Source organism: Clavelina lepadiformis, chromosome 5 (assembly GCF_947623445.1).
Source record: "Clavelina lepadiformis chromosome 5, kaClaLepa1.1, whole genome shotgun sequence".
Lineage (NCBI taxonomy): Eukaryota > Metazoa > Chordata > Ascidiacea > Aplousobranchia > Clavelinidae > Clavelina > Clavelina lepadiformis.
The window spans coordinates 18,712,271-18,737,338 of record NC_135244.1 but is presented as its reverse complement, the minus strand read 5'-3'; the positions used below and the strand labels follow the sequence as shown (position 1 = coordinate 18,737,338).

General features: G+C 36.6%; 3 protein-coding genes across 4 annotated transcripts; all 3 read left to right on the top strand.

Moving 5' to 3' along the window:
* Nucleotides 1-2,190: 2,190 nt before the first annotated feature.
* LOC143459881 (dual specificity protein phosphatase CDC14C-like) lies at nucleotides 2,191-11,523 on the top strand. Of its 2 annotated transcripts, XM_076957191.1 has the most exons (14): nucleotides 2,191-2,473; nucleotides 2,893-2,983; nucleotides 3,151-3,226; nucleotides 4,658-4,750; nucleotides 4,861-4,940; nucleotides 5,036-5,253; nucleotides 5,544-5,650; nucleotides 5,786-5,909; nucleotides 7,467-7,605; nucleotides 7,894-8,116; nucleotides 8,307-8,419; nucleotides 8,578-8,805; nucleotides 9,238-9,493; nucleotides 9,766-11,523. In XM_076957191.1, exons 1-14 carry the CDS (start codon nucleotides 2,293-2,295, stop codon nucleotides 9,769-9,771), a joined length of 1,935 nt encoding a protein of 644 aa, XP_076813306.1. In that variant the 5' UTR covers nucleotides 2,191-2,292; the 3' UTR covers nucleotides 9,772-11,523. The 2 variants fall into 2 exon arrangements, with proteins under 2 accessions (XP_076813306.1, XP_076813307.1); XM_076957192.1 differs by lacking the exon at nucleotides 9,238-9,493.
* Nucleotides 11,524-17,605: 6,082 nt separating this feature from the next.
* Nucleotides 17,606-20,427, top strand: LOC143459210 (ras-related protein R-Ras2-like). The gene has a single exon (XM_076956251.1). The coding sequence runs from the start codon at nucleotides 17,891-17,893 to the stop codon at nucleotides 18,479-18,481; it is 591 nt and encodes a 196-aa protein (XP_076812366.1). The 5' UTR covers nucleotides 17,606-17,890; the 3' UTR covers nucleotides 18,482-20,427.
* Nucleotides 20,428-20,566: 139 nt separating this feature from the next.
* LOC143459211 (PAT complex subunit Asterix-like) lies at nucleotides 20,567-23,799 on the top strand. Its single transcript, XM_076956253.1, has 4 exons — nucleotides 20,567-21,665; nucleotides 21,903-22,005; nucleotides 22,912-23,009; nucleotides 23,209-23,799. The coding sequence occupies exons 1-4, from the start codon at nucleotides 21,589-21,591 to the stop codon at nucleotides 23,273-23,275; spliced, it is 345 nt and encodes a 114-aa protein (XP_076812368.1). The 5' UTR covers nucleotides 20,567-21,588; the 3' UTR covers nucleotides 23,276-23,799.
* The last annotated feature ends 1,269 nt before the right edge of the window (nucleotides 23,800-25,068 follow it).

The window sequence follows — 25,068 nt, the reverse complement described above, 5'->3', positions numbered from 1 at the left end:
ACTAGACCTATCATAGGCTGGGCTATTACACTAAGCCCAGTAAAATGACTCGTGTGACTGTAATGCTGTTTGAGAATTTTGAAAGTTGGCTACTTTGATAGGCCAGATCGTGATGTTGAAATTTTCTCAGAATATTCATTGTCCATAAAAAATGTGTGACAATTAGAACTTGCATAAAGGCTATACGCTCTGTAATCGCCAACCGGGCTCCAGTGATGAAGAATCATCGCCGGGTTTAAGTCGTACAAAGACCTTCCTCAGTCCGAGAATAAAGACTATCATACCTTATCACCATACCATTTAAAAATTATGTGTGCATTAAACTATTAACATTAGATTTAAGCAAATGACTAGCCTATTTCATCGTAAGTATAGGCGACGCAGTGCGTGGTTAAAGATAAGTGGTTAGGTTAGAAGAATGGCTAGGTAGGCAAAAAGTTGATTTTAACTACTGAGGTTTTATTGAAGTTAAATTTACGTTATATAAGGTAGGTTTAAAGTGGATTGAGGTCGCTATGCTATGAGATTTTTAAACTTAGTAAACAGCTATGGACTGGGATGCACGATTTTTCTGGTGATATAGTGGCAGCCTAAATTAAGTAAGTTTAAAGATATTTTTCACATTATTAATTATTAAACAAAGAATTAAGGCTTTAGTGCTGGACTACAGAGTTTGGCAGTTTTTGCCGAGACTTGCAGAAACAAAGCTCCGGTGTGCACTGCAACTCTAGGCCCAAGGCTGCTCGGCATTTGTCCAGGCAAGATGCGGTCCTACACGATATCTTTTTAGAGATATCGGTTTCAAACACTAAATTTTCTTCTTTTCTTTTTTTGGAAGACACCAGTTCGGCCTGGGTTCAATGCCGTTTTAGAAAAAAAATCTCGGGTGTGCTCTTGCCGTACTCTGCAGTCTGGCTTTAGTGCATGCCATCATACCAAACTTTGTATATTTGTACGTATGATTTTTCATCGAAACGTGTCATACCTTCAAGTCAGGTATCACAGTTTCATCACAGGTTGTTGGGTGCATATTTTCTCAAAAGCCAGTAACAAGCTTCTTTACTGCCTGTCTGTTCTAAACCCTGCAATAGAATGTGTTTAAAATGATCGCTCTGTATAGGGATCTATAAATACCTCAAGTCTAAGTGTTTCTGTAAACCTAGTTGATAAACGTAGGCTTTAATCATGTGTTTTAAGCTATAATGCGCGATAATAATGGTATTTAGAATGTAATAAAAAAGGATTGCTGCCTAGTGCATGGTAAGAATACTCAATATGTTGATTGCAACTTTAGACGCTTCCAGTTGATCAATTAAAACAGCAAAAACCGGATGTTTATATACCAATAAGCTTTTCATTAATGTTGCTTAGAGTCAAGCCATTCTTTTGTTTCTAAAAATTCTTCAAAATCAGCAAACATTTGTTTGCGAAAAGAAACTTACTACATAGTGCACTTGGCCTAATTATTTAATTACAGCATTCCCATTTGGTATGAAAACTTTTTTATAAATTGATCACTTTGGTTTAATCATTGTAAAAGTAGCTGGCAAGTGAGTAGACATGGAAAAGTTGCTTCGGCGGGAAAACTTTGATCAGTGACATGATTTACTGCAAAACCAAACTGATAATATCATTATTTTAAGCTAATTTTTTGTCTGCACTAAGTTTTCTGTTATACACTGACTATCTCTTGTTAAACTATCAAGCTAAACACAATTCTTGTATATTGTGTAATTTAAAATATAATAAATTAAACAATGTCAGTACAGTGAGATAGTCGTCTGCTCAAGTCAGCAGATTTCGTCATGTTTATTTCTCATTATAAGAAGCCAAGTACGTTTAGAGTTGAGAAACAGATAAAAGTACAGAGTGCATGTTTTGTTACTACTAAATGATGCCATTCAATTGTGTCATTTATAGCCTAATGGAAGGGCAAAATGCAGCTAGAATTTTTTTATTTTTATTCTACCATAAGCAGGAAAAATCTTTGAAATGTCTGTAAAAAATAGTTTGTTTAACGTCTTATAGTCTTATATACACCTATTGATGATAATAAATTGATCATTTATGTTAGCACTTAGTCACCTATGTATAAATAAGTACCATGGTATTTTATTACTTGGCATTTGTTTTTACAAGATGAACCAATTTTGTTTTGACATTAAGCTCTATTTTCTTATCTACAGTTTGTGTTTACTAAGGCTCGTGCAATAGCTTGGTACAATATTTTAGGTGTACTATTAGATCATTGACAAGGAATCTGTTTTGACGGCCTTGGCTTGTGCAGTTCAGATGTATTTGGCTTCTGCATTAAAGCATATGCATATTGGAGATCATCATCTGGGTGATAAGATTGAAACAAAATTTGCAATGAAGAGAGACGCTTTGGACCCGTCATCGTTTACTCGACGTGAAGTACATTCTGTTTTATCAGAGGACAACGATCTAGTTAGCGCTGCTGAAATTATCAAAGGTACTAAGTTGGAAGATATGGTTAACTTTTGTGGGATTTTTCCTTGTAATGTGTTGTCCTCAAGTACTACCAAAATTTTTGAAAATTTGAAGTGCAATTTGAATTTGGCTACTAAAAAAGCAATATGAAATACCATAAATTGCCATGGTGTGATCGTTAATAATATTTATGAACTAAACTGTGTTACAATAAAAATGAATCTTTACAGTTACCACTTTTAAGCTGTATGACAGTTGATTTATAAGTATATTTATGATTTTTTTCTTCCTGTTATATTGAAAGCAGTGTTATCAGTTTTTGAAACTTTTTCCCAAAAGTATAATAGCCTACTAGCTTGAGAATATCTGTAACTTTGGTGGTTATAATTTACTTTACATGATTACCTTAGATGTTTTTACCATAAATAACTGTTTCTCCAGATCAATTCTATTTCGCAACACTTAGGACAAAACCAAAAAGTACTTCTCACACACATTACTTTTGTGTAGATGATGAACTCATCTATGAAAAGTAGGTCTATAATTTCTGGAAAATACTTTAATCACTTACCAACACATTGCATGCTAGAAGCCAAGAGATCTGTAAAATGATATATTGTAGATATATAAAATTATGTATCAAAGATATACAAAAGATGCTTGATTTATATTTTACACTTTTACTTTTGTTTTTAACAGCTTTTATGCAGATTTTGGTCCTTTAAATTTGGCCCAGCTGCACAGATATTGCAACAAAGTTAATAAGAAATTGAAGGTAAGAACAACAATTGCCAAATGCTGGGGGTCGTATATGATGATTGAGGAATTAATCACTTTGTCAGCCATTTTATCAATTTACCAATGCTATTTTGTAAAGACGATGTCTGCTATTGGAAAAGTGTAGCTAACTGCTTGAGAAGTGCCCAATTATTTTGTTATAAAAAAATGATTTTTGCTGAAATTGATCAAACTGTATTAGGGAAGTAATTGTAATTTTTTAAACTTTACTAGCAGTTGCCATTTCTAGAACATTTCCATTTCAATCCAGGCTAGTTTCTTTATTCCCAATTGCTATTAACAAAACCTACTTTGAACTAAGTGCCACTTCCACTTTAAAGTACTTGGACCTGGCATAGTTGTGTTCAAGTAGCTAATTGTGAATAGTTTGCTATGCTAGGGCGCATTGCTTAGTGTTATAACGTTTTACTCATTCGGATTTTCCATTGGAAACAGGAACTTAAGTTTCGCGAAACGTGAGATTACTCAATTACGATGCCAATAAATCGCCCGTCTATCGTTTGCTGCGCTGTACATGCATCTTCATGCTTCATGTCACGATATTGCAGACTCGTAAAGAAACGACACGTACTTTCATACTCTTACAAGCTAATGATTGTAGAGTTGATAGGGCACCCACTGTCTCGCATCCAGACATGCAGGATTCGTTACAAGGAAATTAGACATGAGATCATTGATTAAATTATGTAGGTCTACATTTTGGAGAAATCTTGCTGCCATTATACAAGCGTTTGTTTTGCCACAACTACGTGAATTCAATCCCTATTCGGAATGTATAAGCTCATGTCAGGTTTCTTATAGGTTAGATTACCAATAGTATCCGACTGCTGTAATTTGATTATCGAATAAATCCAACCATAGGCTTTCTCCATGTTTTGCTACATTAAAGCCATAGCGTATTGGAAGGCCGAATAGAATTACATTTAAAGCGCAACCGCACTCTGTGGATATCCTTCACTGCCCCTTAAGCAAAGAGCGATTTTGTTAAACATAACCTACACTCTCTCTATTGTACACTGTTATTTTCATGAATGTAAGTGCCGGACCATTGTTTTCGTGTTTGACCTATTGTTGTTCATCCAAGTAACCTTGCCGTAATCTTTCCATTTGTTTCTTCCGATTCCCGTTTTGTTTATAAAACGTGGTTCGTCACAATGAAACAAATATGCCCGGATTGCGCGGTTTTATTCCTGGCCATGCTAACCAATAAAATCATGTTGATTTGATATTGAATATCAAACAATGCTCGCGGTTGTGTAACTTTATTGGGCATCAACGCATCATTGCCCCTTTTGTAGAAAGGACATTCATAGCGCTCTTAACTTTGGACCACTAACCGCCTGGTACGGGGGCAATGATCTTTTACTGATTTAGAAAATTGAATTCATGAGTGTTTGTTATTTTACAGTCTATAACATTGGCCAAGAAGAAAATTGTACATCACACGTCGTTTGATGCGAGAAAACGCGCGAATGCTGCGTTCCTAGTTGGTGCATACCAGGCGAGTGTAGAATGCATTCGATGCCTATATGAATTTGACTTCATTTACTTATTAAACATCCCTCTGTTTTTTCATTTTGTTTAATTTCGGCTGTGGTCTTTGTTTATTAGATACTTCATTTGAAACGAACGGCAGAAGAAGCTTATCGACCTCTAGTCGCTGGGAACTGTCCACCTTATTTGCCGTTTAGGTACGCAATCCCTTCAAGAGATTCTAAAAATCTCTAACAAATTTGTAATTATACAGCACATCGTCGTTGACGAACCGTGATAATTATTTTCTCAGGGACGCCTCGTTCGGCCCGTGCTCGTACAATCTAACCCTACTGGACTGCCTTCACGGCGTGGAAAGGGCCATCACCCATCGGTTGTACGCCCCGGACACCTTCGATCCAGATGAGTACGAGCACTATGAACGCGTCGAAAATGGAGATTTTAACTGGATTTTGCCTGAACGTTTCCTTGCGTTCAGTGGTCCCCATCCTCGTAGCAAGATCGAAAACGGTAAGTTATGTTGTCGACCGATTTGAATTCTGTAACACAAGTGCCGCATTTGCTATTAGCGTACTAGCATTTATCAAAGCTTAGCTTAACATACTGGCTGTTTTTGTTGACGCAACACCAGTCATTAGTATGGAATTTTCTTCACTTTGATAATGGAAGTTTTAAGTTATTAATAGAATCTGGCGTTAGCAGCTCGTTAAACACAGTTTAGCCCGCTTTGTGGGTTTACGTGTGTTTAGTGTCTTCTTGATGTGACCCGACATGTTTAAATGATGGCGGTTGTATTTCAGGTTATCCACTGCATGCTCCGGAAGCCTATTTTCCGTATTTCCGAAAACACGGGGTATCTTGCATCATTAGGCTAAACAAGAAAATGTACGACTCGAAAAGATTTCAGGTATCAGGGTTGTTCAAATTAAAGACCACCCTTAAAATGTATGAAAAACTTTCATAAATTCGAGTAGGTGTCCACAGATGTCAATATCGATTGATTTATGTTGAAACAAGTCAAGTTTTGTGTAATTTTTTCAAGGACGCCGGCTTTGATCACCACGATCTATTCTTCGTCGATGGCAGCACACCTTCAGACGCAATTCTCAAAAGGTTTCTGGATATATGCGAGAATACCGACGGCGCAATCGCCGTTCATTGTAAAGGTACAACTCTCACCCTGTTTACATGTTTGCTGATATGCACTTGCCTAAAATAGACAGCTTCGATCGTATCGCACTCCTGTGACAGTCACTACGATACTCGACATTGGTATTTGGTTAGCCGTAAGTGGCTAACTAACCACAGAACAATGCTATTGGAATGAAATAGTGAAGGGATTCTTCGGAGCGCGTAGTCCATGACAAGTTCTCTGGCATATATCTACTGTGCCATGATGCTTTCTATATAAGCCACAGTACTTGTTTGTCCAAGTTATGGCAAAGTGTTTTTAAATTGCTGCCCGACTTAAGGTTTTCTTGTTATTCACGCGTTACTGGATGCGTGACGCACGGTTCGCAAATAATTTTATTCATTAAACCGAACTTAAATGCGTGGTAACTATGGCAAAAGTCGGTTCTGTTTTGTCGACTCCAATATCGGCCATAAAGCTATTGTTTTGTACTCTGACGTGCTGTGATGCCGTAACAAAATGCTGATGTTTGACAATTACGGAGTCAAGCTGCGAGAACAGATTAACAAACTTTACAACCACCGCGCTCGTAAATTAAACCGGTTTAATGATTATCATCGATCGTAGCGCGTCATTTATCTACCATTATGACGTAACAAAATGCTATTGTTGAAGCATAGATGTTATACAAACAAGGTCGGCCCATTTCGGTCGCGGGCATGTCCAATCCGAACCATTGGAAGTTAATAACGCTTAGTGTTGTGAATGCGAACAGTGATTATGAATTTTTCTCCCCAACTTTATTGGAGCGGACTTAAAAGAACAACTCGATTTCTTGTTTGCTTTTCGTGATAAGCAACAAAGAGACCAAACGTTTCCTTCAAATCGAGAAGAATGGAATAAATTTTTGTGACGCTCTTATGCGGCTTAAACAAATTTTATGTGATGTGTTCTTGTCGTTGTTGATGTTATCTGGTCCCTTTTCCGGATTATTCAACCGCGAAATATGTTCCACCCTTACATGCCATGACAGTCTGTTTTTGTTTTTCTGATGTTCTACGTGTTTTTGTCGCGTCTTTGATTTACGTCATTACTTATGACGTAAATCAATAATTTCTTCGAAGTTGCCGAAAAAACAATTTTTGGTCACATGCTGTGTATAATAATCGGAATCTGCTTCCAATTTTTCTTGCCATAGAGTAATATATTCCTTGTAAACAACCGTTTTATATTGTTCATTTTTTAAACACGATGATTGACGATGTTGTAAACAGCCACTGACTCACTGCATTTTCAGCAGCCCGTTTTCCAAAGCGGTTTTTTCCACATCCACTTTCGATCATGCGTTTCCTATACCGAGAAATTATCGTTATATTAAACCTGACAGGAATGCTTAATACGAAAACAAATCATGACATCACACAGAAGCGTAACGTGACCATCGGCGTACCGCTTTGATTGCATTAAATTTGCTAATATCACATAGATTTTTATTTTAGAAGGTTCTGTAGTAATCTGAAGTCTGAACTAAAATAATATTTCTGCTTTTATATCGCATATTATTCAACTTAGCGCGTGATTTTTTTGGCAGCCGGCCTGGGCCGTACGGGTACGTTGATAGCGTGCTATATGATGAAGCATTTCCGCTTCACCGCTGCAGAATCCATCGCCTGGATTCGAATCTCAAGACCGGGTTCCATCATCGGTCCCCAGCAACATTATCTGGAGGAGTGAGTAGCAATTGACAACCTTGTAGTTAGAACATAACTTTCACTATGATGTTGTTTTACATCATAGTGAAGTTTAACATGGACAATGGCCAAACGTTTTTTTGTTTGTTATGTGAGTGTGGTTGTAATTTCTTGCTTATCAGCCTCCATTACCATTTCTTAGTGGTTGTGCTCCTGCCGCGTTCAGATATCGTGTTGATCAATTATTAACGACAAAGATTACCTAAAAATACTACCCAACACACCGCCTTGTTTTAATGCTTTTAACGCTCTCTTATGCTTTCCCAGTAAACAGCACAGCATGTGGGTCCAAGGGGACATCCAGAGGGCTGAAGTGAACCAGGGAAGGGCAAGGGGAAACAGGCTGGCCATGAAACGAGTGACGTCAGAAATCGACGACATATCGATTCGAGATCGGAATAACAATGATAACGTTGGTATTGGCAGCGGTCCCGGCGACGATCGTACCGAAAACGATTCAACTTTGTTTTCCATTGTCAATAAACCAAAGGTGAGCAAACGCCGCGATCAATTCTAAGATGAGGTCAACTAGGCTGCTTTTGACAAAATGTTTTCACAGATTGAAAAAAGCACGTATTTTATAATTTTCGTATCCGGAGCATATGGTGTTATGAAGATTTACACTTAGCATTTTCTCTTACCACGTTTCACGTAATTAACGTTATATTGCACTTTATCAGGAGCTTGGCGTGACAACGAGAAGTCGCTCCGGAGCAGGGTTGTCGCAAGGAGATCGCCTGAGAGCTGCCAAAGCTCGTCGCCATCCAAGATCCGCCACGACTGGAACTTTAAAGTGAGTTCAAGATTAACTGATGGATATTGTACTCAAAGCCCATATTTGACTGCTGTGTATGGTTTATAAAGCTCCTCATCGGCTTTTTCGGCAAGAATCGGTTTCAGCAAACGAATCTCCATTTCTTAAGTATACTATAACGTTTTGTTTTTGATTAGGGTTGACGACAGTTACGCCCATACCCGTTCTCCCTCTCAACCCGCGTCTAGGCACATACGTCATTCAACGTCATCCTACAATACAACTTCCAACCAGGCATCCTTGGTCGATGGCACCGCCTCACCGCTTAAGACGTCCAAATACGCGACGACACATACTGGGTCGGGGCAAGGTGTCCAGACCCGCAGTAAATTGAGGAACACCAGCTCTAGCGCCAACTCCAAAAAGTGAGTTCTCAGCATGTGATATTTTGAAGTTAGTTGTAAACCCAATTACCATTTATTAATGGTTGGTAAAGGAATGAATGGTCTTTGATATTGGTTCTTGACCAGATAAGCATGAACGACTAATTGAATGCTGGAAGTAAAAATGCCCCGTTGCTTTGCATGTTACACGGTCATCTCTATGACAGCTGTAATGAGCTGCAGATATTGGTCATTGACTCATCGTGCATGATCAGGCCTTTATTGATTTGCATGCCATACTGTGTATGACTTAGATATTTGCATGTCTCAGATATTATGCACTGAAACGTAATACGACTCCATGGGCGGGTCGCCTATCGATATGCCACAGGCACATACTTAGTAATGTCATGAAAATACCGCGGGCACGGTAGGTTGTAATCCCGACCAATCTCTACCCCTTCTTTGCGGCAGTTACCCCGCCATGAACAGTCTCTTGGACCGGGTTGCGTCGTCGTCTTCAATCGGCGATCAGCCCATCGTCCCGGTCGGCACATCGGCCTATTCAATGCGGCAGCGCACCCGAAGCGGATCTGAAAACAGGCCGGCATATGCCGGAAAAGTTCATGAACGACTTCACCGGAACGAGGACCGGCGGAGTCACTTTCGACGGAGTCACGACTTTAGCCTACAGGGCTCCAGTGTCAAATGCGTTGCGCGTTCACAGCCTGTGAGTTACAAGCTCCGCATTTTCGCATCTTTTTCTAACACTAGCACACATTGCTGAACTGTTTCATTTGCCTGACTGCTGGTTTGCTGTGGTAATTTATTCTGAAATACAAGTTGGAAGCATCATGGTGTGTTCGTTATTATAATATTGCATGCTCACTGCTCGCTTGCCTTTGTTTCTTGTTGTGCAATAAGCTTTTTGACAGCGTTATAACTCTGCAAAAATGAAAAGAAGTACGAAAGTTAAGGCTAAGTCTTCTCGTTGTTTTTCAGGTCTAGCCCTCGAACGTACACTACCAGATCGTCCACGCGTCTCTACACCTGAAGTAGTAAACTGAGGTTGTGGGTAAGCTTCAAAACTTCTACGATCGTCGCCCTTTCGCACTACCTGTCGTAACATAATACTTCCGTAGTAATGTGTTGCGAACAGCTCGTAGTTTTTACTTAGGACACTGTGATAGTTGACTCGGGGCAAATGTTTCTCGAAAGCGACGTATCGTATAATTCATAAATAGCTTCATATGTCTTATTTTAAATATTGAGAAAAATGAGATTATTGCATTTTAACGGCGTTTTGAGAGAGTTTTTATCGCACAGTCCACAATGTCTTTTTAAAGCTTGGTGCCCACAGTTTAATTGTTATTTTTTATGCATGCGTAGTTTTTACTTTCAGATTTGGTTGCTTGGCTGGCTGCTTATCTGAGCCGCATAAAATTAATTCCTGTGTCTGTTTGTTGTGCATGTTTTGGTAAATTTTGACCATTATCTTTTATCAAGATACGTTAGCCGGTATATCAACGTTGAATGGGGAACGATCTGATCAGATAATAAATCAGTATTTATCAGAAATTTACGGAGACGCTTTTACCGCGTGTTCACGTTGCATTTTTGTCTTTTTGTTAACGTATTCTTCTTCAAGACTGAAGCCCTCGTGATAAGTTTACAGTCAAAGTAAAACACATGTACAAGTGCCTTAAAATAGCTTAAATTCGTGTATTTTGTCGCATTTGTTTTTTTCTCGTCTCTGCTATCGCAAGCAGCAGCGCTATATTTTAAAGGCGATAATTGTAAAGCTTTTATCAACTGTTTTTTATACCAACCTCAAAGTTGAGAGGTTATACCGAGCTTATTCTTTTACCCTCAACTCATTTTGCTAGATACGGGTGTCGATTTATTGTATTTTTTTGTTTTTTTTAAGTTTCTGCCAAAGACTCATTACATATAGTGATTGATTTGTACATAATGTGTGACACCTAAGTCAACAGTTGATGGTGCCAAAACGTATTCTGCAAATTTCTTAAAGACGGTGCTCTACAATAGAGCTCCGGGACTGTTAATTTTACTGAGCAACTTTTATTAATTATGCTGTTATTGAGTTCCAGTATTCTGCAACTTAAAACTGCCACTGTTTTCAGAGTTGGGAACGCGACATTTCGTCGCTTGGTTTAAATAGGGGATTTTTCAAATGTACGTGTCTTTGATTTGTATTAATTAATTATCGATTCGTCTGTTTAAGATATCGTTTTAGTTTTCAGTCACATTTTGTAGAAGTCTCCTCGTTTTAAAGCGATAGGTATGTTTTTGGTTTCATTGGAATCGTTTGACAACTAAATAATAATTAATCAGTACAACCATGTTTTGTAACCAGTGTTGTATATTTCATTTTGAACGTTATCATTTTTTCGATGTTTCCACCTAAAGTTCGTCGTGCGTTCCAACTCCTAAAAGTTTCGTCTTATAAATTATTGTGTAGCTATGCTTGAGGGCCGTTATTCCGTTATTTATCTTTGAAACCAGCTATTTATAGAACAACCATGAAAAAATAGAACTATTAATATCACCCTAATTTACTTCTTTATTGCTGGTTAGCGAAGGGTTTTAGTCGGCTTATGCTTAATATGGTGAATCTTTGTCTAAAGTTGCTCCGTGTCCTCTTCTTTACCCTTTTCGATGAACCTTAGTTGAATGTCTGCACACGTATTTTACATAGAATTAAATGCACTACCTTATATAAACTGAATAGAGAACGCAGTGAAATTGCAAGCATTATATTGATCATTGTCCGACTATCTTGTGAGGTTTATATCACACCATGAAGACTTAGGTTGCCATCACTATGATCCATAAAGCAAATTGCATGGTAAATTGAAAGGAAATGTGATCGTGATGCTCACAGGTGAAGGTAGCCTAGCTGACTTGCGTCTTCAAATCACGCTGTCCAATTTCATTGGAAAATAAACGAAGTAGGTTAATACGTTGCTGCGAAATTGTTGTCTGAAATGTTTTTAGTTGAAAAGGTTTCAGTTATAAAAACTTTCCTTCTACAGAGTAGCCTAATCTCAGGAACGATGAGCTGTGCTGGTTTTAGGCCTTGGCCAATATACTGTAGCTAATGTAAGTTTCGGTTTTGCTTCGCTATAATACAAGGCAGTAAGATTGGCCTTCATCAACGTATTCATGCAGTGTATTTTGGATTTTTATAGACAAGATTAATTCACTTATCCGCTGACGAAGTTTGTTATTTAAAGTATGGGTACTATTGGGTAGCCTACCATTGCTTTGTGATAACTGATAACTTCAACCAACAAAATGCTTACTATTACTACCAGCTAATTTTGGACAATCCTCGCCTGAACTTAGTGGGACCAATGCACATAGACCTCGTGCAGTCGTGCGTTATTGGAGATTAATCGCCGCTTCCCTAGCCTACTTTACTTTTTTAATCATATTAATTGTTTTGTTCCTCGTTGGTGAAGATTATTTCTGCGATCTAATGATGTCAACAGATGCGAAGTAGGCCTACTACGAAAGTAAAACCTGCTCTACAAAATGTTTAGGGTAGAACTTGCAAGTTTTGAAAGGTAAATACAAGTAGTAAAAAAATGAAATTTCGTAGGGTGAACTCAACTAATTTTTCTAAGAATTCATACATTATCAGATAAAGTTGGATAACATCGTATACAGGCACCATGGTAAAACACCATATTGTAATGGACCATTTATACGACACATAAATGACGCAATATTTGTAAAAACTGTAACCATGATTGCTATCTTATGCTTCACTCCTCCAAGTGGAACAATAAAAAATAAGCAATATGGTACGGTAACAGATGGCTATTGGCATGGCATTCCTATTACAAGAAAGCTGTACCAATGGCCACATATAGGTGTCTGAACTATATATAGGCTTACCATAATTTTGTGGCTTCAAAGCGGGACGCTTTCGACATATGACGTCACAATAACATTTTTATCGAATACAATGAAATAAATAACAAGCAAGATCACGAATTCTTCTTCAAGAAGTACCGGTACGCTACACAGCATAAACAATAATAAGAACATGCTAATGTTCGTGTATGGCTTCTATGCGGTATGCCTATGCTGGCTGACTGAATGCCAAACCGGAACGTTTGGCCGACCGATCGGGACGCCGGGACAAGACGTTAAAAAGGGGGACTGTCCCGGCTAAAACGGGACGTATGGTAAGCCTAACTATATATAATGTGGCCTACTATAGCGTCACCTCTGTACTAACTTTCATCACATAAACACAGACACAGTGTGGGCCGCTGGCAAGTATTTAGCATATCTTCAAAATAAAATAAATTTTTGAAAATAATTTTAGCGAAAAAATACTTTAATCCAGGGGTGTCCAAACTACGGTCCGGCAGCTGTTTATTATTAGAACACCGCCATCATCGAGCTCACACGTAACTTTGTATCAAAAGTAAAGAAATACGAAACAAAGGTTGAAAGTTTAAGTCTAACAAACTTTAGTTCAATATGGTTTACATAAAACTGTTCAACATCAAACTATTAAGGTGCAAATTATTTTTCCAAGCATTTAGCGGTAATTATTAACTTGCATTCGTTAATTCTAAGTTACAGTACATTATTGAGCAGATATTGCTTAGAAATTTAAGTCATGTACCACAAGAACTTTACAATACCATGTTGTAATTTTTAAATGTTACATCAAATATGGCATCAACGATATAAAGAACTCGTTCTTTATATCGTTGATGGCATAACCAAAGGAACGTTTCGAATGCGCGTACAGAAAATAAAATTTTCATTGTTATATAATTCTTAATCGAAACATTCTGAGAAGCAGAATATCGTCGCATCACTGCTCCCACGAAGAACGTTGAAGCGTTCCTATCCTTTATTCACTCATTTTGCAATCATTAGATCAATTCTTCTATGGCTTTTTATTTTATATGGCGCTTGACGGCGTAAACTTTGCGTTTGTGGTACCTGTTAAAGTTGTAGGGCAAGCGAGTGGCTACAGTTGTATGACTTTTTATTGCTTTGAGTGATATTTTTCTCAGCCTATCATTTAATATTTTCAATCAGAAAAGGAATGTTGCCGCCACCAATGCCTTTGTTCATGGTCTTTACGATATTTAGTGCGTTGTAGGCAAGCAGCGATCTTCACACATAGTGAGTGGCCCGGACACTGTTTAACTTTTTAGCACATGGCCCTCAGTGAAAAACGCTTGGACAACCCTGCTTTAATCCTTTGAATTACCATTCGAATTTAAGTATATTGTTTGGTGAAACCTAGCGCACCACTTAAATCATAAGTGGTGCAACACCAGAGCACCTAGTGGATACAAGGCGGAAAGAATGGTGTTCGTTGCCAATTTTTATTTGGTTGAGATTTCGGACAGTTTCCCAAAATGTACGGAACTGAAGAAAAAACAACGAATTTCCGTTAGGATTTACTTTATATCACTTTTAAATGATATGTTTCTTGTAGTTACTTAACTGTGATATAGTTGCAATACAATCAGATAAAACCATGGGTAACTGGGTGGGGTCTTCCAAATTGCATGTAACTTGCTGTAAACAAAGTTTCGATAGTTTGAAAGATCTGAAGGAAATAATGTCAATATACCAGATCGCTAAGTTCGCAATGTGCAATTTTTTTGCTCAGTTTACTTAAGGCACATTTTGTATGATACCAGTACTACAGTCAGACGTAGGGTCTATAGGTTTTATGCCTGTCATTTTGGCATGAAATTAGAATAACTTATATTATAGCCTATTAATAGTAATACTGTTATAGCCTTTCCCAGTTGGTCTAGATTTCTATCGAAATATTTGAGTATGCACAGAAAACAGTACAGGCACAGTTTGCCACAGAATATAGTGCAGGTGCACGAATGAATTACTAAGCCTAGGCTAGCTTAAAAATGATTAAATTTCCCCCAGACTTTACAAAGTTACTCTAGGAGTTTGGCCAATATATAAAGCATGTCAAAATTGACTGGTTAGAAGACATATTCACATAAACACACTTCAATTGTACAAATTTTCCTTTTTGCTTTTACAGCTTGATGTCTGTTGAATCATGCCTCAATATAGATTTAATAAAACAAGTCTGATAATATTAAAAAGTAATTTTTCACCAACCAGACTTAAAAGTTTTCTTTTATAGGGGTTAAAAATTCTTGGACTGGTTTAGAACATATTACAAGTCATTAAAAAAATACACGATAACTGTATCCACAGCTGATTTAATGCTCATTACAATCAGCTAGGTCTATAAGTGCATAACTATTCATGATTGTATGCATTAATGCACCTGAAGTGTGCTACTGAATCTCATGAGAACTGCACTTAAGTGCGCTCTTGCCCTACTCTGCAGGCTGGATGCACTTGTACACTAGATCTCTGTGTTACCTAGTTGTAACATCATTAACACTTCAATCTTTTTGTAAGCATCTGCACACCACGCCATAAATGAACCTAGCTTTATTTTGCTCTGTGAAACTTGTTCAGAATTTTTGTAATGTTCAAATATTCCCACATGTTGAATTTTTAGTAGAGCCCAGAAGTCAGGTTAGATATATATGTAGGCTATACACACAAAGGCATCAGAAAAACAAGAATGGCTGTTTGCCAACCTGCAAATGAACAAAGCATGCCCAGGTTATGTGCAATTAGCAGTGGTTTTAGAAAAACTGAAAAAATCTAAAATCTCCTATTGTGCTTATTGGCCAGATTGGAAACTTTGCTGAGTGCTCAAGGGATTAAAATCAATCACGCGTTTAACGGCTATTATTTCATCTTGTTGCGCAGAAAAATTCTCACCCAAAAACAACATTCTGGCTTACATTCTGGCTTGCTGGCTGTTTTCAGTGACAACTTTTCTGTAGTTACCTTCATCTTAAGGTGCCAGGATACAGATCTTAGAGGTTTAAAAATGACTTAATTTTACCACAAACTAGTGAATAAAAACTGTTATACCATATTATGCCTAGCCTATATATATAGTATTAATTACTGCGAATTATTGTGAACTACATCAAATGGGTTGACTGGTTTGCAAAAGTAGGCAAACAAAGCTAGTTATGCGCTACTTCCTGAATATCCAGACTTCTGGGTTAGTTACTAGATATACACCCACTTGTTGCCTACTTTTTTTATTGTCTGGCACAAATGTACTGTATCTATAGTTACTGTACAATTGAATGTAACTTTAACTAATAATATGAACTAAATTTGTAAATAATGACATATTTTAACGCATTATGATTTGCATTGTGATGTAATTATTCTGCCATCATCTTGTGCATTGTGTTCTTCCTGAAATAGGACCGTTTTTTGGTTTTATGCAGTAGAAGCTCATTAACTCTAAGTTTGAGGGACCTCTTAAATTTTATCCTTTCAAGGTATTTGAACTTAGTAAAATTGGCGGCAAATAACCTTAAAAACATAAAGAAGAACTTTGTTTCTTGCAGTTTATTTTCGAATAGCAAAGATTTTAGTTTTCGAGGTTTAGGTTAACGAGGGTTGGCGATATAATAAACGGTGTCCTGCATTTTTCGTTTAGATCCTTGTTGATGAAAAGACTAAACTTTGATGTAAAAGCTGTGTTATACAGTGTGAGTGTGGAAATTGCATTAAATGTAACACCGGTAATTTCCTACTTTAATAGTAATGGATGCCTGGTACCTCAGCCTCGCCTACTAAATTATTATTAAATATCGTAATCTTTTTAGAGTCGCCTTACTGGTCTAACTGCTCACATCTCATTGATATAGTTTTAATAGAAAACGTTTTAACTTCAGAGTCTTGATAACGTTGAATCAGGATTGTAAATGTTATAGTTGTACACAGGAGTCCATGTGAGATTTTTATTGTGAACAGACAATAAGTTATAGAACACAAAGTTAATGTCCAACATTTCTAACCTTTAACACCACATTAATGAATCAATTTGATAGCGAATAATTTTAGTGTTACAGTTAATGCAACAATGAATGACTTTTTGAATACTTTCAAGCAGGTTTTTTTTTAAGGTTTGGTTTGGGTGACCGCTAAGTAGTTTTAAGAGACCGCAAGTGTTTCATTTAAATACCAAAAAATAGTAGTAGTAAGTTGCAAGTCAAAATTTTGGGAAACCGCTGGAGAAATTTGGGAGACCGTTTCGGTCCCCCAAAACACCTTAAAAAAACACTGCTTTCAAGATATCCGGTGTCACTCAGTTTTGTCCAGGAGATCATAGAAACACTTTGATTGGACTGAATTTTTAATAGATAATTTACGAGAACCGTTGAGGTTGCTTCAAGTTATCTGTAAGTTTGAATGGAGCGAAACCAAATTAACAAAGTTTCACCCTGTCTGCTGCAGCTTTTGTGTGACAGCATAAAAATTGCCACTTAAATTCCTTGTTTACTGTTATAAGTTCATGTTGAAACAGCTAAATTTTCTTTGTTTTTTTTTTAAATTGACTTGTAATTGGAAATTCGTCCTGCCCTTTGTAGAACGTTTGTGTGCATCAAATTGAAATTGTGCTTCAATCTGACTTGTACATACTTTTTCAAGCAATTTATTATTATGATACCAACTTTGCATCAAGCGTTTCCCATCCGATCGCACAGGGCTGTAAATTGTGCCTCATGCACAGCTGCACACACAAGTAATACTTTTATGTGCCTGTCTTATTTTCTTGCAATCTGCAGTAATTGATTTTTATAATTTATAAACAAACAAAGATTTGGTTTCATCGTGCAAAATCAGTTTGCACCAAATTAGTTTTTTATAATTGTGCAGTTATGTTTAAACGAGACAAACAGCATATATTAACAATAATAAACCAATTGTTTTGTCGCAGGTTTTTGAATGTTGAGCTGTTTGGTATTATACCGATCAGAGCATAAATTTTAAGCCCTTGTGTTAGAATTTTGCAAAGTGGATTTTTGAGCAAAACTCGGAACATTCTTTGGGAATATGTAACAACTTTGAGGTGGTATTCACCGTTAATATATCATAGTGTGCTAGTTTATCAATTTTTCAAGGATCTTAGTAACAGAAGTATATCCTTCTTTGATTGCCGAACTATTGACTTCAACTCCTCTCAAGGAAAGGTCTATGGTTTATAATGGCAGCAAGTGAACAAACAGCTTACAAGCTGGTTGTAGTTGGAGGTGGTGGTGTGGGAAAAAGTGCATTAACTATTCAGTTCATTCAATCCTATTTTGTGACCGATTATGATCCAACTATCGAAGATTCGTACCGAAAACAGTGTGTCATTGATGGAAAAGTTGCCAAGTTGGATATTTTAGACACAGCCGGCCAGGAAGAATTTAGTGCTATGCGTGAACAATACATGAGATCTGGCGAAGGATTTCTTTTGGTTTTCTCAGTCGCTGATAAGCTGAGCTTCAACGAAATCCACAATTTCCATCGGCAAATATTACGAGTCAAGGATCGCGATGATTTTCCGATGATATTGGTTGGTAATAAATGTGATTTAGAGAATCCGACGAGAGTGGTGACACAAAGTGAAGCCAAACAAATGGCAAAGGAGTTTGGAGTTCCTTATATTGAAACCAGTGCTAAGCTGAAAATTAATGTTGAGCAAGCTTTTTATGATCTTGTTCGCAGTATAAGGGAATCTCAAAAGTTCACGGAACCGCCAGTCGCTGATGAAGCAGCAGAAAAAACAAAATGCCCATGTATCTTGCTTTGACAGAGCACGACTAATCAACAATAGTTTCAACCATGCCATGTGCCAAGGACCGCTTTATTTGCATGATGTTCCAAATTGCTGAGCATTGTGAACTGGAAAAGCTTCATCAGAAGTGCTCTGGAACGCCTTTTAAGCTGGTGGTGACTGTGCTTGTACCCATTGTATCGCATAATTATGTTAGACAGAATTTTGTATCATTTCTGCGATTCTTACAGCAATGAATGCTACATTTTATCTATAATCATGAAGGTTGTAGTCATGTAATATAACCGTTCACCATTTTGGTGTTATGGTTCTTACATTTTGTCACAGATTGACATACTCTTCTGATATTCTCTTTGCATGTTTACTCTCAGCTGAAGAGAAAGATCGTTGCACAAATTTCCCTTTAAATGTACATCCTCACATATTTTTGAGTTAAAAACTGCACTATTGAAAATTAGCTAGTACTACAGTAAGTTTCAACATTAATGTGCAAAGTAGAGTTTATAATTTTTAAGTTTATGCTGATAGTTATATTCAATTATGATATTACCATACAATTCCATTTTGAAGCTGTCAGTGATCAGATTTCCATAATGTAAACAAGGCTTTGTGAAAAAAATGCATACGTATACAAAACAATTAAATATCTCAGTATTTAAGGAAATTTACCAGATGTATGGTGTGTAAAGTTTTGGCGTTATTTATAGAAAAATAGTTTAGAGAGAAGAACCCAAAATTTTTAGTTGGAATTTAGGATTATTGAATTTAATGTATAATCATTTTTACAACACACATATAGTTGTACCTTGCACCATCTTAATTACATATGGTGCTGGATTTCGGCGTATGGTGATGATTTAGTATCGAATGGAGAATTGGTAAGAGTTGTCATTACCGTAATGTATATATAACCTAACTTTTGTCTTGACCTGGCTGCACTAGCTCAATTTTGCAATTCTATTTTGATATTCCTAATCTTTTGTATCTGAATTTTGTTTGTAGCCTGTTATATAAAACAGTGTAATATGTGTTTAATTCAGTTTCAGCAGTAGACCTCTTGTGATTAGAATGCTTTTTCGTATTATTTGAAAAAGCAAGGCAGTTTCTGACACCAGACATTTTTGCAGAGCTCTCTGATTTGATCATGTAAACCCTATAGCAGCTGGCTGAAGTTATGATCATACTGTAGCTTAATTGAAGACGTTACATTGGTGTTATGATATCTGCCGTAATTATGTGCTGCATTATCGTAGACCTTTTTGTAAACCGTGACCTTTTCAGTGTAATTGCAGACCACTGTAAGAGATCACTTTGCATTCATTAAGCACGCACAAGCCTTGCTATCCAAAGCTATTTAACGTACTGTTTATCAAACAAATTACACGGGTTTTATGATATGTATTTTATACATTATAAATGTGATATTTTAATTTATGAGTATGGGTTTAATCCATTGCTGTTTATACAACACTTTTTCTTGAGATGCCCAAAATATTAAATTTTGTTTGTGAATTAGTTTTAATGTTCAATTTATTAATAATTGGTATATCAGTGTAGGTGTGTCATTTTATTAAATCATATGAAACATTTTGTGAAATATCAATATGGAAAAACTAAAAAATGTTTAATGGTAAATTTCTCGCATGTGTCGTACATATATATATATATATATATATATATATATACTGTATTATTAAAAAGCATGTGAGTACAGTATGTATCATAATAACAGAAAAGCCATGTTTCCAACAACACAGTATAAATTTCCTTTGCAATTGGTCATGAAGTAACATTGTTTAAATTTAGATTGCGTGTTGGAACATTTTAGATTTGCATTTCAAGTTTTTCATCTTTTGTTTGTATTCTTACTTTCCACAAAAAGATATGCTCTTTAAATTTTTTCATTATCACTTGCCATTGCATATAACTCTGCATTGCTAATTTATGCGTTTGTATTTCAGTCATTTTTAAGATTATTTAAGAATATTAGAGTACAGGTACAGTTATTTGGATCCATTGTGCTATGATTGGCCAAGTTGCAGGCCTCTTTATGATAAACGTCAAATGTCAACATGAAGACAAATTTAGTGGTTGGTGACAGTATTCATCTGACAGTGACATTAGTTTTGTTTTGGTTGGTTTTACATTAACATGACTGTGACTTCGGTAGTTCAGTCAATTTAGGAAATCAACAGCCTTCAGTAATATGTTTTATGTTGGGTGAGGCTTTGCAGTTGTTGTCTAATTTGAGAAAATCCCTTAGCCAACCATCCATGCAGGAAATACTCATTATATAGGCTCCAAATACGATGGACGCAACTTGTATGCTGATTTTCCGTATTCTACTAGGAATGCAAACCTGAACTAAAGTCTGCACCCATCCTACCATATCTCGTTTCAAACAATCAGTCATAATATTTAAAGTTTTGCATGCATGCTTTTTCATGGTTTAGTCCAAAGGTAAGCTACATGAAACCACAATCTGGCTCAAGTGTTATAGTTAAACAAGCCATGTAAACGAAAACATGCTGTTAATCCATAGTCTTCAATTTTAATCATCAAATACAAAAATTACTTAACACCGTTTATCTTCGTTGTGACAAATAACCCAAGTGTTTTGGACCAATTGTGCAATTTTACATCAACTTTTACGCTTGTAGGGCTGGTGGTTAACGACTTTATTGTATTTTTGGATGATTATATTGTTATTAAATAGTTACAAAACAGTAGTTGTGTCTATTATATGTTTTTGAAAAGATTAGTCAAGGATTGTGACAAACAAAGCCTCTATAATAATTGTGTAACCTGATTTGAATATAAACAGCTAGCAAGCATGGCTCATAATTAAGTAATAAAAGTACTACCACGTATATACCAGAAAACTTCAAAAGAAACAAATTTGCTCTTGTCCTTATACCTGTTGTGGTTCAAGTTATTTTATCTTGTTGCTTGGAATATTTCTTCCGCAATCAATTAGTTAAAAACTACCACTTAACTGGAGTAGCGGCATTCTAATTTTATACATTTCAATTTCTTATGGTCTCAACAGAACAGTCTGTGTGTCTGACAATTGTCTGCTCCTTATTTACGTAATAAATTATTTTTCTCCTGCATTAATACCAATGGAAGAGGCATCATCCTCGAATCATGTGGAAGAAGAAGTAATTACAAATCGACATAAAAACTATACTGTTAATCGGTAAGTAGTTGGTTCAATGCAAAAGTTTTTGTAATACAGTACTGGGATTGTAATTAGGCATTTTGGAAAATTCTGCGAAAGATCATGCATTATTCATTTTCAAGGCACATTGTAATATGATGTAAGGCAAACATTTTATCCTTGGGGCAATGCGAAGTCTTCATTGGACTTAAATTTGGCGATATTACACCGGTACGCTTTATTTTAATTAAGTGACAAGTGTCTTAATAATTGCAGATATAAACCCAAGGCTGAGGAGGCAACTACTTCCGATGACCCTGTTCCCGACTATATGAATCTCTTGGCAATGATATTCAGTATGTGTGGTCTAATGCTAAAGGTATTTCTCTCTATTACATGTATTGAAAAAAATCGTGCATGATATCCCAGATGACTAGATTGTATCTAAATGAAGCATTGTTTATGTGCAGGGTAATTGTTTTTCTTCACTCTGTTAATTTATGACTCTTTTCCTGCCTTGAGGCGTCAATAGGTTTTGTAGTACCTATACCTATAGTACCTATACACTGCTAAAAGAACTGTGTTGGTTTTAGAAGCTAAGCTGTCAACAAAAAACGGAGGACTATGATACTTTTGCTGTAACGAAAATTTCAAAAAAGTTAACAAAAGCACTGTAGTTACTGGTCCCGCAACACCTAAAGTTAATGTTACTACTCCAGAAATATGGGTCACTTTTTATCAATATGGGTCTTCATACTAGAATAATCACAACCATTTAATAGGAATCCTAGATATGCAGTTGCGGTGATTTAAGTTTTTATTCTCTATACCGGGGGTGTTCAAATGGCGGATCTCGATCCGGATCCGGATCTTTTCAACTTTTTGTGAGGATCTTCACTTTTGACTTTTACAAAGTTATTAATATGTTGTAGGGTATATTTACATAAATAAAGCACCATAAAAATTAAAGCATGTCCAATATTTTTACTATTCGTATTTAGTGGATCATCATGTTGTCAGGTTTGGCTGTGGCGGATCATGGCAGAAATCATTTGAACACCCCTGCTCTATACAGTTTGTAAAACTGACCTAACTTTCAAACTTATACAAGTGGAGGAATGATTTTGCCCGGTTATTAATTGCTAAACAGCTTATACTTACCAAGGTCTTCCCCAAACAACAACAAAAATGTCTCCGCTGCTGATCATTATTATGTCACATAAAACATAAAATGTAGTTGGTATCGTATATACACTCATATGATTTCATATTTCTTTTATAACAGATTAAGTGGTGTGCGTGGTGTGCAGTGTTTTGTTCTTTGATTAGTTTTGCCAATTCGAGGTCTTCAGAAGACGGACGTCAGGTCCTTAGCAGTTTCATGTAAGTTTTACCATTACTCTCTCGAATTGTATTTCCTATTCTTGTTGCTGACCTATATAATAATGCCGTTTGTTGTTTAGTTAAAACTCACTTAAATAGACTTTTATCAGCGGAAAGAGACCTTTATTTGGAAGTTTGAATTGATGAGATAAGATCGATGAAAATGTTGGTTATTCTGGCAATGCCACCTTCTATTCAGGTTATCGATTTCAGCTGTGGTGATGACTTACTTGCAAAACCCAGCACCGATGACTCCGCCATGGTGACAGCAAACTTCACCATATAAAAACACTTTTGACAGCACCTCATTCAAGTCTAACTGCACAGATGAAAAGTTAAAGCTTAATTTTGCTATGACGTGTCCTACGTTTGTTTTTATGCATTTGAAGTGTGCACTGCAGAACAGCTTTAGAAAATGTAATAAAAAAGATCAATTAAATTCAGATGGACTAACAGGAATTGCAGAACATATACAGTATCCGCGTAATACTGGAATAGGTTGTGCAACGTAATGTGCATACTTGGGAAAGTATTTTCTGCAGATTCTGTGCAATTCCCAACTTCAATTTTTCGTCTGAATATTTATATCAGAAATTTCGATAATTTGATGTATTATTTTTTGTTATTTCATAACGTTGCAATGCGTATGTCAACAATATTATTGCTATCTGCTGCTGGTATGTGAATTGCTGCCAATAATGGTAAAGTTGTTGGTTTCAAAGGACGTTTGCCGAGCGGAGGTTTTATGTCAAATGACATTAAATCAGTAAAATAAAGACCACAAAATATTTTTATATTGTGGTTGTTGGCAATGCGCTTCGCGAGTTGCTTTTGAGGGACTGCATTCGCACCATGAAAAACGAATCGAAGACGGCTGCTAGGGCTTCAACGATCGGTGCCAAAAATAGGTTCAAAATCTTGTTTAGTCCAAAGGTATCTGGTTCAAAGTGTGGTTGCGGGACAACAGAAGTCTATGAAAGTAACAACATTAATTTACGAATCTGCTTCAGTCTCTATAATAAATTAATCCCCCACCGACCCCAACTTTCACTCTTCATGAAAAAGTTACCGCCAAAACGTTCACAGATTAGTGTTGACCTGATTGCGTGTTCTTCTCGACTAATACTTCTGTAGAAGCAGGTCGGCCTACACGTGGAAAAAAGACAGTTAAAAGTTAAATAAACGAATAATGAAATCCAGAAGTTGTGCGTCGGATATGAAAGTTGGGCTATCAAAGAGATCGTTTTTCAATGTTAATAATTGTTGAATACAATAGTAGCCTATTAATATGGGACTCTTTAGTCATGTTCATTTGGTTGCGTTTTACAGTAAATTTACAGCTCTTACACTTTTTCGGTAAATTTAACTTACTCCGGTTTCAAAAATAGGTATTGGCTTCTGGCCTAAGGTAATCATAAAAGTCGGCCCATCATGTAAGTCACACATAAGCTGACATTTAGTGTCCTGTCATAATAGCACTATAACCGCTATGCCGTGTTTGTTCAACAGAAACCGACGCTACATACTTCTTTTTAAAAGCGCTTCTGTCGTTTCTAATCTATGGCAGCTAACAATTATTTTTTTCAATATTAATTTTGATTGACCTGTAACCCACGTACAACAGCTCAAGTGCTCAGGCCCAATCCCGTAAATCAGAGGGTGTTCGGGGTAACCTCAAAGTTATGCCCTAACTTGTTCGATTCTCATTTGTTGATAAGACAACATTATCATTTATCACGATTTGAAATGGTTGGATACGATGCGAGTGTTTAAATTGTTTGGAGTGATTTCGGGGACATCTAACCAAGGGCAACTTATAATGTAGTTAATACGTTTGTGGTGGTTAATGCCACACAGTCGTGTCAGTTTGGCACCTTCCTTTAACACCCGACATTCTTCTCATTTTTATACGTAGGCCAACCTTTATTTGTCTGATTCAGTGTGTGGCTTATTACATAAACGTGTGCGTCTTGTGCAGAGATTCATTCAGTTTATTTAATTCAGTTCCCTTTACTTCACTTCAATACAAGTTTTATCAACGTTTCTCATTCCGTTTGTA